Below are 18,222 nucleotides of genomic sequence, written 5' to 3' on the forward strand. Positions count from 1 at the left end.
TGTGGTGATTTTGGCAATAATGAAGATGGGCCATTTGAAGTGAGAGCACCAAATGGAATGTGGGCAAGGGAGTGCATAGTAAGTGAATCAAATCACAGCTCATCAATTGAATGCTTCTTGGTTCCATTTGGACCTTGACTTAGAAATTATGCATACAACTTAAATTGGACAGGGACATATTGAACCAAAGAGTCCAGATGGAGGATAGGACAGGAAATACTAGAGGTGTGATTTTTGGATTGTTGGAATACAAAAGAAAGTCTAAATTACAATACAATCTGAACTGGTCTTTCTGTATTAATAGAATAAGACATTGTCATGGATGAAACTGCACCATTATTTTTCTGTGTTTATATTACATGAAAGGTAAACCAAAGTATTAGGTCTTGAAGAAACCATGTAAAAGTCATGCAAAAAAATATATTTCACCTTGATTTAACCAGTAAGGCCAGTTGAGGGCAAACATACCTGCCCTCCAGGACACCTACACCACCCGATGTTACAGGAAGGCCATAAAGATCATCAAGGACATCAACCACCCGAGCCACTGCCTGTTCACCCCGCTATCATCCAGAAGGCGAGGTCAGTACAGGTGCATCAAAGCTGGGACCAAGAGACTGAAAAACAGCTTCTATCTAAAGGCCATCAGACTGTTAAACAGCCACCACTAACATTGAGTGGCTGCTGCCAACACACTGTCATTGACACTGACCCAACTCCAGCCACTTTAATAATGGGAATTGATGGGAAATTATGTAAATATATCACTAGCCACGTTAAACAATGCTACCTTATATAATGTTACTTACCCTACATTATTCATCTCATATGCATACGTATATACTGTACTCTATATCATCAACTGCATCCTTATGTAATACATGTATCACTAGCCACTTTAACTATGCCACTTTGTTTACTTTGTCTACATACTCATCTCATATGTATATACTGTACTCGATACCATCTACTGTATGCTGCTCTGTACCATCACTCATTCATATATCCTTATGTACATATTCTTTATCCCCTTACACTGTGTATAAGACAGTAGTTTTGGAATTGTTAGTTAGATTACTTGTTGGTTATCACTGCATTGTCGGAACTAGAAGCACAAGCATTTCGCTACACTCGCATTAACATCTGCTAACCATGTGTATGTGACAAATAAAAATTTGATTTGATTTGAGGACAAGTTGTGAAATGAATGAAAGCTTGCTGAGTGAGAACGTTTTCTTTGCCAATCCAGAGACAGTTGGCTGATAGCTTGATAGCACTGAGCACGTTCATGGGTTGCATGCTCCTTTCATCAATGTCAGATTTCCAGCAGCATCCTTGCTGCCAGATGTGCATCGCAAAATAAATGAGTTGAGTTGACCCCAAAACGCGCCATCACTGGATTAAGCGCGCTCCCGATGCCCATATTTGGGCTCAGGGAAGCAGAGCGCACAGTCGTGACAACACCAAATAAGGAGATGTGTTCTGACGCAATCCCTAATGGTTCGAACTTTTTATGGCCAATGGAAGCGAGGGTCTCCTAGGCGCGTCATGGATTTTTTCACGGCAGCGCGCTCGCCTCGGTTACCCGTCGGATGTACTTTATATGGGCATCTGTTGATAACCCTTCTGAAAAACATCCCCCATGGGAGTAATGCTATAGTAATGTGAAGCAAGAACAACATGTTCAAGAGTCATTTATCAACACAGCTTTTTCCAGAAAAAAAATCATTATATAATGTATTTGATTGGTGGTCTTGGCCTGATGGCTGTTAGCCGTTTAGCCATATCATTTTTGTTAAAATGATTAATAAAAAGAAATTGGAACAGTATCAAATGCACATTTTTTATTGAACCTTTAATGAGCCTTGAGGCTAATCTATTTTGCAAGAAAGACATGTTCAAGAAAGCAGCAGTCCACTTACACAAGAAAACTAAATGCAATGCCCTTCCACTTAATAATAGATGCCACACACACACAATTAGCCTAGTAATAGTAAGACAATGCAACAACTCAATGGCACCGATATTTTATGAATTTCATGGGTTTCTCAGTTTCTGTTTTTTTCATTAGCCTGTTGACAGTATTTGCATTCATATTCGGTTGTTCAAATGACACAATTATGCAAACAAATCTGGTACAAATAAACACAGCCTAAACACAACCTACACATGTGTCTAGTCATAAATAGTAGTCTAAATATAGTGTAGGAGGCTACTACTACATGTTATCCGCACTTCTTGTGGGGCTTTTGGCATAGGAGGAGCTCATGGAAGAATTTACACCTCTCAGATGACAGCGAGCCACTGACGTCAGCGAAGATATAATAAAGCGGCTGTACAGGCACGTTCATGTCTGTGTGTGAAGTTTGGAGAATCTAGGCCCTAACGGTAAAGTAAGGTCCAAAGTTGTGGCAATCGAATTAAAGAGTCTCTAAACGTCTTAAGATCAATAATAAGCAACAACATGGAGGTCAGCGCTGAGGCCAAGAGGATTATGGTCCACGCTCTAGGCAAGCTATACAGCTCCCGCGCCCAGCGCGGGGGACACCGTCTCCACCGGAGCCTGCTGCTCACGCTCGTAATGCAGTCCGCCCGGGATATCTACCACGCATTGCAGGCCAGTTGTGAAACCACGACAGCAGCAGAGACGATCCAGCAAGAGTCGCCGATGGAGGAAACAACTGGAGATCGTTTGGAGAGGGAGGTTTCCTCGTCTCTGTCTGGACTACCCGCGACCCCCCAGCCCCAGGAGATTGCAGTATCCTCCGAGGACGAAACGAACTCACACCCGCTGCACTGCAGTGTAACAGCAGGTAGAGAAGACAAGGAGAACCGGGGCCCGTTGAGGCCTGACCGAAACGCCAGGAAGAGACGGGGCAAGGCGGCCGCGGAGCCCGACTTCCTCCCCTGCAAGAAAGCGAAAATGGAGCAAGGGAGGAATACCGTCATACGGAGCTCTGTGAATTGCTACCGTGTCGGTGGGGACTCTCTGGTCTCATCGGTGCCCATGTTAAGAGCCATTGCTGCGTTTTGAATGGACAATGAAGAGTTTGCTTTGATTTGGGTTCATAAATACAATTTTGTGACGGAGCAGGAGGAATGCGTTATGGGCAAACTATCCGGGTATGAGCCGGGTAGAGAGACAGGAGGCCGCATATGCGTTCAGACACTATAGAACGCTGTGGTCTCTAATGTTGGAAACGGGGCTGTCCCGGGAACTCAGTGGAGGTTTCTCCGAAAATTGGAGCTTGTTTTGTGAAAGAGGTGACTGACTGATCGTTACGGTAAAATAGTTCATGTTCTCCCGCTGTGACTTTCCCCGGTGGCTGTGCGCCAAAAGAGGGAGCTGGAAGAACATTGGTCTAATACTTTCTAGGGCTGGGCCTGGTCGAAAAGGACTGAAAACAATACACAGCACAAGCCTAAACCGACTGAATAGTGCTGGTTGCAATTACTTTTATAGCCTACACGTGCGCCATGATCCTGGAAATACTATACCAACTATTTGCTATTAATCACTGCCGTGGGTCCTAGTAATCTAAACATTTGACCTATTACATAAATTGATCCATTAAATGTTCTGAATGTTCTACCATATGATACATTCACATGTATATTTTGTTCATTTCGAATTGTACGTTAATTGGTTAAACTGTGGAACTTTTCTTCCATAAGAACCAAAATGAATTGTATCAACACTGATAACCAAAACTGTGAAACAAACCATTCCAATGACACTACCTCAGTTTTATTTATTAAAACGTTTTATAATGAACTTGAACCTTTTCTCGTTTCCTTTTAACTTGTTGTAGCCTTGTGGAAACTATTCATCATGACATGGGTGCCCACTGGGCACACACTGGTTGAATCAACCTTGTTTCCACTTCATTTCAACCCCCCAAAATCTGTTTTAACGTGGAAGACTGATTGGATTTTTTTTTCACACAACATTTGACTTAAATCCTGATGACATGGTCACATTTTAGCTGAATTCACGTTAGTTGACAACTCAACCAATCGTAAATAAAAAATTAACATTGAACTGACATCTCTACCCAGTGGTTGGGCGGATGTGGGTGTGGTATGGAGTCCGCGTGACTAAAGAAACAAGGTTAGTAAGAATATTGCCCCCTGGAGTGTGTGGGGAAGAAACGGCAATGCTTGTGATGAGTCGGAAGCACGCTGTGTCATCGCTATTCTCTCGCTCTCTCTCACACACACACACACTGGTTATATTTCCAGGAGGTTACGCTGTTGTCAAGAATGGGACGCAGGACAAACACTATTTCCCGGTCATGAAATTACGTTAGGAATGGGTACAATGTTTCACTTTGGTTGTTCACCTAGGGAAAATTGAGAGAGAGGGTGTATTGTGCCACCCTGGCAGCTGTGGAGTACGGTCAGACATGGGACACTGTTCTCCTAGTGGCATGCAGGGGCATCGGCCTGACCACCCCAATCACAATCTGGGCATGACTGCACGACTGGCCCATGCATCTGGACCAAGATTCTGGTCGGATAATCAAGACAACAAGGCCGCGTGAAACGGCAATAAGGGGCTGCTGGAGCTGCTTTCATGAGGGTTTACAAATGGGTGTTTGTTTTTGTGCTGCTGGGGGCCGATTCCGACATGTAAATGGCATTTCATTCCCTTTGTATCCACTTTTTTCTCTATGCTTATTCTGACCTTGAATTGAATGAGAATAGCACCTGCAATTTGTTCTAAGTGGAGATGTAAGAAATTAAGGTGTGGTGGAGGTGTGTTTGCAGATATGCTGTATAAGGACCTTCACTAATTCCCTCATTTCCACCACTTTTATGTGCGAGGAAACCATAAATAAAGTCGAGCAAACTTGCCGGTTCCAAGTGTAAAAACCTCTACCTTCTTTGTGAAGGAAAAGCAGCCAACAAGTGCTCAGCATACAGTTGAAGTCAGAAGTATACATACACTTAAGTTGGGGTCATTAAAACTAGTCTTTCAACCACTCCACAATTTTCTTGTTGACTATAGTTTTGGCAAGTCGGTTAGGACATCTACTTTGTGCATGACACAGGTCATTTTTCCAACAATTGTTTACAGATGATTTCACTTCACTGTATCACAATTCCAGTGGGTCAGAAGTTTACATACACTAAGTTGGCTGTGACTTTAAACAGCTTGGAACATTCCAGAAAGTGATGTCATGGCTTTAAAAGATTCTGACAGGCTTATTGACATCATTTGAGTCAATTGGAGGTGTACCTGTGGATGTTTTTCAAGGCCTACCTTCAAACTCAGTACCTCTTTGCTTGACATCATGGGTAAATGAAAAGAAATCAGCCAAGACCTCAGAAAAAAAATTGTTGACCTCCACAAGACGAGTTCATCCTTGGTAGCAATTTCCAAACGCCTGAAGGTACCACGTTCATCTGTACAAACAATAGTACGCAAGTATAAACACCATGGGACCACGCAGCCGTCATACCGCTCAGGAAAGAGACGCATACTGTCTCCTAGAGGTACTTTGTGCAAATCAATCCCAGAACAACAGGAAAGGACCTTGTGAAGATGCTGGAGGAAACAGGTACAGAAGTATCTATAACCACAGTAAAATGAGTCCTATATCAACATAACCTGAAAGGCCGCTCAGGAAGAAAGAAGCCACTGCTCCAAAACCGCCATAAAAAAGCCAGACTACAGTTTGCAACTGCACATGGGGACAAAAATCATACTTTTTGAAGAAATGTCCTCTGGTCTGATGAAACAAAAATAGAACTGTTTGGCCATAATGACCATTGTAATGTTTGGAGGAAAAAGGGGAGGCTTGCAAGCCAAAGAATACCATCCCAACAGTGAAGCACGGGGGTGGCAGCATCATGTTGTGGAGGTGCTTTGCTGCAGGAGGGACTGGGGCACTTCACAAAATAGATGGCATCATGAGGCAGGGAAATTATGTGGATATATTGAAGCAACATCTCAAGACATCCGTCGGAAAGTTAAAGCTTGGTCGCAAATGGGTCTTCCAAATGGACAATGACCCCAAACATACTTCCAAAGTTGCGGCAAAATGGCTTAAGGACAACAAAGTCAAGGTATTAGAGTGACCATCACAAAGCCCTGACCTCAAATCGATAGGAAATTTGTGGGCAGAACTGAAAAAGCATGTGCGATCAAGGAGGCCTACAAACCTGACTCAGTTACACCAGCTCTGTCAGGAGGAATGGGCTAAAATTCACCCAACTCAACAACCCGGTCGCACTCACAGGTAGTATCACATTTTCATTTCATTTCATTACAGTACAACGGTTTGATTTGTTTGATCGTAGCTAGCTACATAGCTAGCTACATAGCCGTCTTTGTATCAAAGATAATTGTGTAGTCTAGAGCGATTTTCTAGGTTAGCTAGCCAGCTATTGTCGTTCTTTTAACGCAACGTAACGTAAACAACACTGCTAGCTAGCCAGCTAGCCCCGAATAGCAGCACTGCAGAAACTATTACACTCAACGGAACGACTTGATTAGTGTAGTGTCAACAACGCAGCTACTGCCAGCTAGCCTACTTCAGCAGTACTGTATCATTTTAATCATTTTAGTCAATAAGATTCTTGCTACGTAAGCTTAACTTTCTGAACATTCGAGACGTGTAGTCCACTTGTCATTCCAATCTCCTTTGCATTAGCGTAGCCTCTTCTGTAGCCTGTCAACTATGTGTCTGTCTATCCCTGTTCTCTCCTCTCTGCACAGACCATACAAACGCTCCACACCGCGTGGCCGCGGCCACCCTAATCTGGTGGTCCCAGGGCGCACGACCCACGTGGAGTTCCAGGTCTCCGGTAGCCTCTGGAACTGCCGATCTGCGGCCAACAAGGCAGAGTTCATCTCAGCCTATGCCTCCCTCCAGTCCCTCGACTTCTTGGCACTGACGGAAACATGGATCACCACAGACAACACTGCTACTCCTACTGCTCTCTCTTCGTCCGCCCACGTGTTCTCGCACACCCCGAGAGCTTCTGGTCAGCGGGGTGGTGGCACCGGGATCCTCATCTCTCCCAAGTGGTCATTCTCTCTTTCTCCCCTCACCCATCTGTCTATCGCCTCCTTTGAATTCCATGCTGTCACAGTTACCAGCCCTTTCAAGCTTAACATCCTTATCATTTATCGCCCTCCAGGTTCCCTCGGAGAGTTCATCAATGAGCTTGATACCTTGATAAGCTCCTTTCCTGAGGACGGCTCACCTCTCACAGTGCTGGGCGACTTTAACCTCCCCACGTCTACCTTTGACTCATTCCTCTCTGCCTCCTTCTTTCCACTCCTCTCCTCTTTTGACCTCACCCTCTCACCTTCCCCCCTACTCACAAGGCAGGCAATACGCTCGACCTCATCTTTACTAGATGCTGTTCTTCCACTAACCTCATTGCAACTCCCCTCCAAGTCTCCGACCACTACCTTGTATCCTTTTCCCTCTCGCTCTCATCTAACACCTCCCACACTGCCCCTACTCGGATGGTATCGCGCCGTCCCAACCTTCGCTCTCTCTCCCCCGCTACTCTCTCCTCTTCCATCCTATCATCTCTTCCCTCTGCTAATACCTTCTCCAACCTATCTCCTGATTCTGCCTCCTCAACCCTCCTCTCCTCCCTTTCTGCATCCTTTGACTCTCTATGTCCCCTATCCTCCAGGCCGGCGCGGTCCTCCCCTCCCGCCCCATGGCTCGACGACTCATTGTGAGCTCACAGAACAGGGCTCCGGGCAGCTGAGCGGAAATGGAGGAAAACTCGCCTCCCTGCGGACCTGGCATCCTTTCACTCCCTCCTCTCTACATTTTCCTCCTCTGTCTCTGCTGCTAAAGCCATTTTCTACCACTCTAAATTCCAAGCATCTGCCTCTAACCCTAGGAAGCTCTTTGCCACCTTCTCCTCACTCCTGAATCCTCCCCCCCCCCCCCTCCTCCCTCTCTGCAGACGACTTCGTCAACCATTTTGAAAAGAAGGTCGACGACATCCGATCCTCGTTTGCTAAGTCAAACGGCACCGCTGGTTCTGCTCACACTGCCCTACCCTGTGCTCTGACCTCTTTCTCCCCTCTCTCTCCAGATGAAATCTCGCGTCTTGTGACGGCCGGCCGCCCAACAACCTGCCCGCTTGACCCTATCCCCTCCTCTCTTCTCCACACCTTCTCCCTTACCTCACCTCCCTCATCAACTCATCCCTGACCGCTGGCTACGTCCCTTCCGTCCTCAAGAGAGCGAGAGTTGCACCCCTTCTGAAAAAACCTACACTCAATCCCTCCGATGTCAACAACTACAGACCAGTATCCCTTCTTTCTTTTCTCTCCAAAACTCTTGAAAGTGCCGTCCTTGGACAGCTCTCCTGCTATCTCTCTCTGAATGACCTTCTTGATCCAAATCAGTCAGGTTTCAAGACTAGTCATTCAACTGAGACTGCTCTTCTCTGTATCACGGAGGCGCTCCGCACCGCTAAAGCTAACTCTCTCTCCTCTGCTCTCATCCTTCTAGACCTATCGGCTGCCTTCGATACTGTGAACCATCAGATCCTCCTCTCCACCCTCTCCGAGTTGGGCATCTCCGGCGCGGCCCACGCTTGGATTGCGTCCTACCTGACAGGTCGCTCCTACCAGGTGGCGTGGCGAGAATCTGTCTCCTCACCACGCGCTCTCACCACTGGTGTCCCCCAGGGCTCTGTTCTAGGCCCTCTCCTATTCTCGCTATACACCAAGTCACTTGGCTCTGTCATAACCTCACATGGTCTCTCCTATCATTGCTATGCAGACGACACACAATTAATCTTCTCCTTTCCCCCTTCTGATGACCAGGTGGCGAATCGCATCTCTGCATGTCTGGCAGACATATCAGTGTGGATGACGGATCACCACCTCAAGCTGAACCTCGGCAAGATGGAGCTGCTCTTCCTCCCGGGGAAGGACTGCCCGTTCCATGATCTCGCCATCACGGTTGACAACTCCATTGTGTCCTCCTCCCAGAGCGCTAAGAACCTTGGCGTGATCCTGGACAACACCCTGTCGTTCTCAACTAACATCAAGGTGGTGGCCCGTTCCTGTTGGTTCATGCTCTACAACATCCGCAGAGTACGACCCTGCCTCACACAGGAAGCGGCGCAGGTCCTAATCCAGGCACTTGTCATCTCCCGTCTGGACCACTGCAACTCGCTGTTGGCTGGGCTCCCTGCCTGTGCCATTAAACCCCTACAACTCATCCAGAACGCCGCAGCCCGTCTGGTGTTCAACCTTCCCAAGTTCTCTCACGTCACCCCGCTCCTCCGCTCTCTCCACTGGCTTCCAGTTGAAGCTCGCATCCGCTACAAGACCATGGTGCTTGCCTACGGAGCTGTGAGGGGAACGGCACCTCAGTACCTCCAGGCTCTGATCAGGCCCTACACCCAAACAAGGGCACTGCGTTCATCCACCTCTGGCCTGCTCGCCTCCCTACCACTGAGGAAGTACAGTTCCCGCTCAGCCCAGTCAAAACTGTTCGCTGCTCTGGCCCCCCAATGGTGGAACAAACTCCCTCACGACGCCAGGACAGCGGAGTCAATCACCACCTTCCGGAGACTCCTGAAACCCCACCTCTTTAAGGAATACCTAGGATAGGATAAGTAATCCTTCTCACCCCCCCCCCTTTAAGATTTAGATGCACTATTGTAAAGTGACTATTCTACTGGATGTCATAAGGTGAATGCACCAATTTGTAAGTCGCTCTGGATAAGAGCATCTGCTAAATGACTTAAATGTAAATGTAAATGTTATTGTGCAAAGCTTGTGGAAGGCTACCCAAAATGCTTGACCCAAGTTAAACAATTTAAAGGCAATGCTACCAAATACTAATTGAGTGTATGTAAAATTCTGACCCACTGGGAATATGATGAAATAAATAAAAGCTTAAATAAATCACTCTCTCTACTATTATTTGGACATTTCACATTCTTAAAATAAAGTGGTGATCCTTACTGACCTAAGACAGGGAATTTCTACTCGGATTAAACGTCAGGAATTGTGAAAAATTGAGTTTAAATGTATTTGGCTAAGATGTATGTAAACTTCCGGCTTCAACTGTATGTGGGAACTCCTTCAAGACTGTCGGAAAAACATTCCTCATGAAGCTGGTTGAGAGAATGCCTAGAGTGTACAAAGCTGTCATCAAGGAAAAGGGTGGCTACTTTGAAGAATCTAACATTTGAAATATATTTTGATTTTACACTTTTTTGCTTACTACAGGATTCCATATATGTTATTTCATAGTGTTGATTGTCTTTATAATTATTCTACAATGTAGAACTTAGTAAAAAATAAAGCAAAACCTTCGAATGAATAGGTTTGTCCAAACGTTTGAATGGTACTGTATGTAAATAAGTTATTTCTGTTTCTTATTTGTAAGAAATTTGCACACTTTTCTAAAAACCTGTTTTTGCTTGGTCATTATGGTGTATTGTGTGTAAATTGATGAGGGGAAAACTTGTGGGAAAAGGGATGGTTCTGAATACATTACAAATTCAGTGTCTTAGCTGTTGATAAGAGCAAGTTAAAGGAGTCATCCGTTTGGAGAAGGGATTGCAATTTAAAAAAGCAACTGTTTTGGATTATTTTTCCTTATGATCCCTGGAGGCAAATGTGAAACCAGTAATATGGAAGCAAACTGAAAATCATATCAACATGACATATATTGTTGCCCCTGTGACATTATGAAAAAATATATGTTTTAATTTTGTGCCCAGATAATTTGCATTGATTAAATTTGGAGACACAAACTATATGCTTCTGTAGGGCCTGGACCAACCGAGTTGATGTATGTGCTATAGAATGTTTTAATTATATGCCTAGGCTTTTCTCTGTTTTATTTTACAGCCACTTTCAGTAATACCCACATAAATGTATAACTGTCACTTTAGTGTTTGTTTTCTTCAATTTGTAGCTTACATTTCACATCATTCCATATACAGTTCCATGATTCGTGAGGATTACAGGACTATTGTTCAACCCTTACTGTACACTTGTATCCACCTTCCAATATCTCATGGTTTGAACTTGGATATGACAACTTTCAGGATGAATCAAACCAATGTATTTTGATTAATCAATATATTTCATGTGTAAAGGCTCTCCTAACCCCAAAAATACAAGATCAGAGTATTTTGAAATCTACCAGTTGCTGAAACAGAGTCAAATATGCAGATACCGTATTTGGTGGGTTTCTTTCATTGATCCCTATATTCTGAACCCATTGTATTCTATTCTCAATGTATTCTAGTGAGTCAGTTGACAAAATTCGAATTAAAGGTGCACCGTATTTAAAGGGATGGCTTAAGATACATGTATTGATAACACTATTGAATGAAACCTCCACAAGAAAATATGTTTGCAAGCAAGTGGGAGGGTTTGAATTAAATTAAATGTATTCAAGGGAACCACGCCTGCAAAGCCCGTTACACACCTGCATAAGGTAAGTCTGAATACCAACTACTGAGAATTGAATAGGAAAAGTAACTGAACTAAATTACTATCACCCCGCAGCACTCATTTCTGCCACCATGAACTGCTTTTAGAGGCTAATCAAGTATCATATCACCTCAACCTTACCTGCCACCCGAGACACACTTCAATTTTCTTACCGCCCCAATAGATCCATAGACGAAGCAATTGCCATCACTCTGCACACTGCCCTATCCCATCTGGACAAGAGGAATACCTATGTAAAAATACTGAGACTATTGGCATTGTCCCCAACCCACGCCCCATTTTTACTCTGCTGCTACTCTCTGTTTATTATCCATGCATAGTCACTTTACCTCAAATCAAATCTATTTACTGTATATAGCCCTTCGTACATCAGCTGATATCGCAAAGTGCTGTACAGAAACCCAGCCTAAAACCCCGAACAGCAAGCAATGCAGGTGTAGAAGCACGGTGGCTAGGATAAACTCCCTAGAAAGGCCAAAACCTAGGAAGAAACCTAGAGAGGAACCAGGCTATGTGGGGTGGCCAGTCCTCTTCTGGCTGTGCCGGGTGGAGATTATAACAGAACATGGCCAAGATGTTCAAATGTTCATAAATGACCAGCATGGTCAAATAATAATAATCACAGGCAGAACAGTTGAAACTGGAGCAGGAGCACGGCCAGGTGGACTGGGGACAGCAAGGAGTCATCATGCCAGGTAGTCCTGATGCATGGTCCGAGGGCTCAGGTCCTCCGAGAGAGAGAAAGAAAGAGTGAAGGAGAGAATTAGAGAGAGCATACTTAAATTCACACAGGACACCGGATAGGACAGGATAAGTACTCCAGATATAACAAACTGACCCTAGCCACCCGACACATAAACTACTGCAGCATAAATACTGGAGGCTGAGACAGGACAGGAGGGGTCAGGAGACACTGTGGCCCCATCCGATGATACCCCCGGACAGGGCCAAACAGGAAGGATATAACCCCACCACTTTGCCAAAGCACAGCCCTCACACCACGAGAGGGATATCTTCAACCACCAACTTACCATCCTGAGACAAGGCCGAGTATAGCCCACAAAGATCTCCACTACGGCACAACCCAAGGGGAGGCGCCAACCCAGACAGGAAGATCACATCAGTGACTGAACACACTCAAGTGACGCACCCCTCCTAGGGACAGCATGAAAGAGCACCAGTAAGCCAGTGACTCAGCCCCTGTAATAGGGTTAGAGGCAGAGAATCACAGTGGAAAGAGGGGAACCGGCCAGGTCAGAGACTGCAAGGGCGGTTCGTTGCTCCAGAGCCTTTCCATTCACCTTCACACTCCTGGGCCAGACTACACTCAATCATATGACCCACTGAAGAGATGAGTCTTCAGTAAAGGCTTAAAGGTTGAGACCGAGTTTGCGTCTCTCACATGGGTAGGCAGACCATTCCATAAAAATTGAGCTCTATAGGAGAAAGCCCTGCCTCCAGCTGTTTGCTTAGAAATTCTAGGGACAATTAGGAGGCCTGCGTCTTGTGACCGTAGTGTACGTGTAGGTCTGTACGGCAGTACCAAATCAGAGAGATAGGTAGGAGCAAGCCTATGTAATGCTTTGTAGGTTAGCAGTAAAATCTTGAAATCGGCCTTGCCTTGACAGGAAGCCAGTGTAGGGAGGCTAGCACTGGAGCAATATGATCCAATTTTTTGGTTCTAGTCAGGATTCTAGCAGCCGTATTTAGCACTAACTGAAGTTTATTTAGTGCTTTATCCTGGTAGCCGGAAAGTAGAGCATTGCAGTAGTCTAACCTAGAAGTAACAAAAGCATGGATTAATTTTTTTGCATCATTTTTGGACAGAAAGTTTCTGATTTTTTCAATGTTACGTAGATGGAAAAAAGCTGCCCTTGAAACAGTCTTGATATGTTCGTCAAAATAGAGATCAGGGTCCAGAGTAACTCCGCGGTCCTTCACAGTTTTATTTGAGACGACTGTACAACCATTAAGATTAATTGTCAGATTCAACAGAAGATCTCTTTGTTTCTTGGGACCTACAACAAGCATCTCTGTTTTGTCAGAGTTTAAAAGTAGAAAGTTTGCAGCCATCCACTTCCTTATGTCTGAAACACAGGCTTATTGCGAGGGCAATTTTGGAGCTTCACCATGTTTCATTGAAATGTACAGCTGTGTATCATCCGCATAGCAGTGAAAGTTAACATTATGTTTTCGAATGACATCCCCAAGAGGTAAAATATATAGTGAAAACAATAGTGGTCCTAAAACGGAACCTTGAGGAACACCGCAATGTACAGTTGATTTGTCAGAGGACAAACCATTCACAGAGATAAACTGACATCTTTACGACAGATAAGATCTTTACCAGGCCAGAACTTGTCCGTGTAGACCAATTTGGGTTTCCAATCTCTCCAAAAGAATGTGGTGATCGATGGTATCAAAAGCAGCACTAAGGTCTAGGAGCACAAGGACAGATGCAGAGCCTCGGTCTGATGCCACTAAAAGGTCATTTACCACCTTCACAAGTGCAGTCTCAGTGCTATGATGGGGTCTAAAACCAGACTGAAGCATTTCGTATACATTGTTTGTCTTCAGGAAGGCAGTGAGTTGCTGCGCAACAGCCTTTTCTAAAAATTTTGAGAGGAATGGAAGATTCGATATAGGCCGATAGTTTTTAATATTTTTTGGGTCAAGGTTTGGCTTTTTCAAGAGAGGCTTTATTACTGCCACCTTTAGTGAGTTTGGTACACATCCAGTGGATAGAGAGCCGTTTATTATGTTCAACATAGGAGGGCCAAGCACAGGAAGCAGCTCTTTCAGTAGTTTCGTTGGAATAGGGTCCAGTATGAGGCTTGAAGGTTTAGAGGCCATGATTATTTTCATCATTGTGTCAAGAGATATAGTACTAAAACAAGTGTCTCTCTTGATCCTAGGTCCTGGCAGACTTGTGCAGACTCAGGACAACTGAGTCCATAATTAAGGTAAGGGCTCTTCGATACTGCACGGTACTCTTTACAAGCTAGTCGGAAGACTTCCAGTTTGGTGTGGCGCCATTTCCGTTCCAATTTTCTGGAAGCTGCTTCAGAGCTTGGGTATTTTCTGTATACTATGGAGCTAGTTTCTGATGAGTTTTAAATGTTTTTCGTTTTTAGGGCTGCAACTGCATCTAGGGTATTGTGCAAGGTTAAATTGAGTTCCTCAGTTAGGTGGTTAACTGATTTTTGTCCTCTGACGTCCTTGGGTAGACAGAGGGAGTCTGGAAGGACATCAAGGAATCTTTGTGTTGTCTGTGAATTTATAGCACGACTTTTGATGTTCCTTGGTTGGGGTCTGAGCAGATTATTTGTTGCAATTGCAAACGTAATAAAATGGTTGTCCGATAGTCCAGGATTATGAGGAAAAACATTAAGATCCACAACATTTATTCCATGGGACAAAACTAGGTCCAGAGTATGACTGTGACAGTGAGTAGGTCCAGAGACATGTTGGACAAAACCCACTGAGTCGATGATGGCTCCGAAAGCCCTTTGGAGTGGTCTGTGGACTTTTCCATGTGAATATTAAAGTCACCAAAGATGAGAATATTATCTGCTATGACTACAAGGTCCAATAGGAATTCAGGGAACTCAATGAGGAACGCTCTATATGGCTCAGGAGGCCTGTAAACAGTAGCTATAAAAAGTGATTGAGTAGGCTGAATAGATTTCATGACTAGAAGCTCAAAAGACGAAAACGTCATTTTTGTTTTGTAAATTGAAATTTGCTATCGCAAATGTTAGCAACTCCTCCGCTTTTGCAGGATGCATGGGGGATATGGTCACTAGTGTAGCCAGGAGGTGAGGCCTCATTTAACACAGTAAATTAATCAGGCTTAAGCCATGTTTTAGTAAGGCCAATCACATCAAGATTATGATCAGTGATTAGTTCATTGACTATAATTGCCTTTGAAGTAAGGGATCTAACATTAAGTAGCCCTATTTTGAGATGTGAGGTATCATGATCTCTTTCAATAATGACAGGAATGGAGGAGGTCTTTATCCTAGTGAGATTGCTAAGGCGAACACCGCCATGTTTAGTTTTGCCCAACCTAGGTTGAGGCATAGACACGGTCTCAGTGGGGATAGCTAAGCTGACTACACTGACTGTACTAGTGGCAGACTCCACTATGCTGGCAGGCTGGCTAACAGCCTGCTGCCTGGCCTGCACCCTATTTCATTGTGGAGCTAGAGGAGTTAGAGCCCTGTCTATCTTGGTAGATAAGATGAGAGCACCCCTCCAGCTAGGATGGAGTCCGTCACTCTTCAGCAGGTCAGGCTTGGTCCAGTTTGTGGGTGAGTCCCAGAAAGAGGGCCAATTATATACAAATTATATCTTTTGGGAGGGGCAGAAAACAGTTTTCAACCAGCGATTGAGTTGTGAGACTCTGCTATAGAGCTCATCACTCCCCCTAACTGGGAGGGGGCCAGAGACAATTACTCGATGCCGACACATCTTTCTAGCTTATTTACACACTGAAGTTGTTGTGCTTGGTGTTCTCTGACTGTTTCATCCTAACATCGTTGGTGCTGACGTGGATAACAATATCTCTATACTCTCTACACTCGCCGGTTTTAGCGTTAGCCAGCACCATCTTCAGATTAGCCTTAACGTCGGTAGCCCTGTCCCCTGGTAAACAGTGTATGATCGCTGGATGATTCATTTTAAGTCTAACACTGCGGGTAATGGAGTCGCCAATGACTAGAGTTTTCAATTTGTCAGAGCTAATGGTGGGAAGTTTCGGAGTCTCAGACCCAGTGACGGGAGGAGTAGTGAAAAGTTTCTGTCGGCTGAATGAGCAACACCAGTTGAGCATTCCTACAGCATTTCCCTCCAGAAACCGTGAGAAAGTGACGCTGTTTCATCCTTTCTTACACTGAAATGACCCTTGCCTAACAATTGCGTCTGAAGCTGGGCTTGTAGCTCAGCTATCTTCGCCATAAGGCGATCGTTCTCCTGTATATTATGAGTACAGTGACTGCAATTAGAAGGCATCATGTTAATGTTACTACTTAGCTTCGGCTGTTGGAGGTCCTGACGAACCACGTCCAGATAGGGCATCCGGAGTGAAAAAGTTGCATGAAAAAAAAGTTGAGGAAAAAACAGAAATATAAACGGTAATTAAAAAGTAAAAAACGTAAAGTTGTCAGATAGCAAAGTAAGGTTGGCAACAAAACTCATAGCATCACGTAAACAAGTCTGCAAGTCGTGACCGGAAATGGCGTCAATCAATGAAGCAGGTACTGTGGATGCATTTGATACCTCTACCTACATGTACATATTACCTCAATTACCTCGACTAACCAGTGCCCCCGCGTATTGACTCTGTCCAAGAACCTGCTGTTTTTAGCCTCCATATTGACTCTGTACCGGAACCTGCTGTATATAGCCTCCATGTTGACTCTGTATCGGAATCTACTGCATATAGCCTCCATATTGACTGACGAACATCCAGTAATACAAAATTGGGTTTAATTATTTATTTACTAAAATACCTAACTAATCACACAGAATTACACATACACCTAATTAAATCATAACTTGATTACAAATTACGTCATAAAGGAAAACGTCCCTAGCGGGCGGAACAGATATGACAGCTTGTTACACAAAATAAAAGGGGCTGGGTTTGAGTGAAAGAGGGAAGACTGAGGAACAAAGGGAATAAGCTGTGCTATCGTAAATACAGTATCTTATGCATTCTAAATTACCGCCCACTTGGAAAAGGAAAATGCAATAAATATTTACTCTGAGCCGCGCTTCGGTAGGTTGGTGGTAGATGGAAGGCCATGTTGCCCAACCGAGTCCTTTGAAGAATGTCTCTGGTTGTCAATTGGATACGTTGTAGTAACGTCGTTGGGTGATAGATGGGATACTCTGGGATACTCTGTCTGTTCCTTCCTAACCCTCGTTTGCATCTGCTGTTGCTAACTCAACGGCTAGGAGGTATCACTTCTGTAGTGAATAAGATTTCAAAGTTCAAACCATTCGCAACCAAAGCTCACGCTGATGTTGGATTCGTTCTGTAGTTATTATCTGAACCATTCTGACATAGGACCGTCGTCCTCACATCCTCGGAACAGGAGGTTACATTGTCGTCAAGGGCATATATAGGAAGGGAGAGGAGGGTGTGTCTGAAACGTTTTATAGCCCATGTCCCTTCACAGGGGCTGGCCACTGATTGAGCAGAGCCCTATCTTATGAAAACCCAAATCTCACATTTTAGAAGCTAAAATTGCATTTCATCCCATCACGAATAATTTCATATTCAAACATTTAAATTGAACAACAATACCATGTGAATCCGATAACTCTGATGTGTAGACTTTCCACTGTAGAGTTTATGTCATCTGATCATTGATGAGAATGTCCCAGATGACAACCGAACTGACATCATTCATTAAGTACCACCGCATATGTTCCATTGGTCGGATTACCAGAATATAGTTAATTTCCCCCCACCTTCTGATGTTACCAGAATCTCTGTTAACTTCTTCGAGATAGGGGGCGCTCTTTTAATTTTTGGATAAAAAACGTTCCCGTTTTAAACAAGATATTTTGTCACGAAAAGATGCTCGACTATGCATGTAATTGACAGCTTTGGAAAGAAAAAACACTGACGTTTCCAAAACTGCAAAGATATTATCTGTGAGTGCCCCAGAACTAATGCTACAGGCGAAACCAAGATGACATTTCATACAGGAAATGGTCCAGATTTCCAATGTCTCCTTATA

General features: G+C 44.3%; 1 protein-coding gene across 1 annotated transcript; it reads left to right on the top strand.

Annotated features, from left to right (window-relative positions):
- Positions 1-2,302: 2,302 nt before the first annotated feature.
- ier2a (immediate early response 2a) lies at positions 2,303-3,781 on the top strand. The gene has a single exon (XM_035765846.2). It carries the CDS (start codon positions 2,465-2,467, stop codon positions 3,032-3,034), a length of 570 nt encoding a protein of 189 aa, XP_035621739.1. The 5' UTR covers positions 2,303-2,464; the 3' UTR covers positions 3,035-3,781.
- Positions 3,782-18,222: the final 14,441 nt, after the last annotated feature.

This window comes from Oncorhynchus keta, chromosome 5, assembly GCF_023373465.1.
Source record: "Oncorhynchus keta strain PuntledgeMale-10-30-2019 chromosome 5, Oket_V2, whole genome shotgun sequence".
In the NCBI taxonomy this organism is placed as follows: Eukaryota; Metazoa; Chordata; class Actinopteri; order Salmoniformes; family Salmonidae; genus Oncorhynchus; species Oncorhynchus keta.

What these genes read in the sequence shown, in the direction of transcription:
- ier2a (XM_035765846.2), top strand. Translation starts at nt 2,465, where the DNA reads ATGGAGGTCAGCGCTGAGGCCAAGAGGATTATGGTCCACGCTCTAGGC.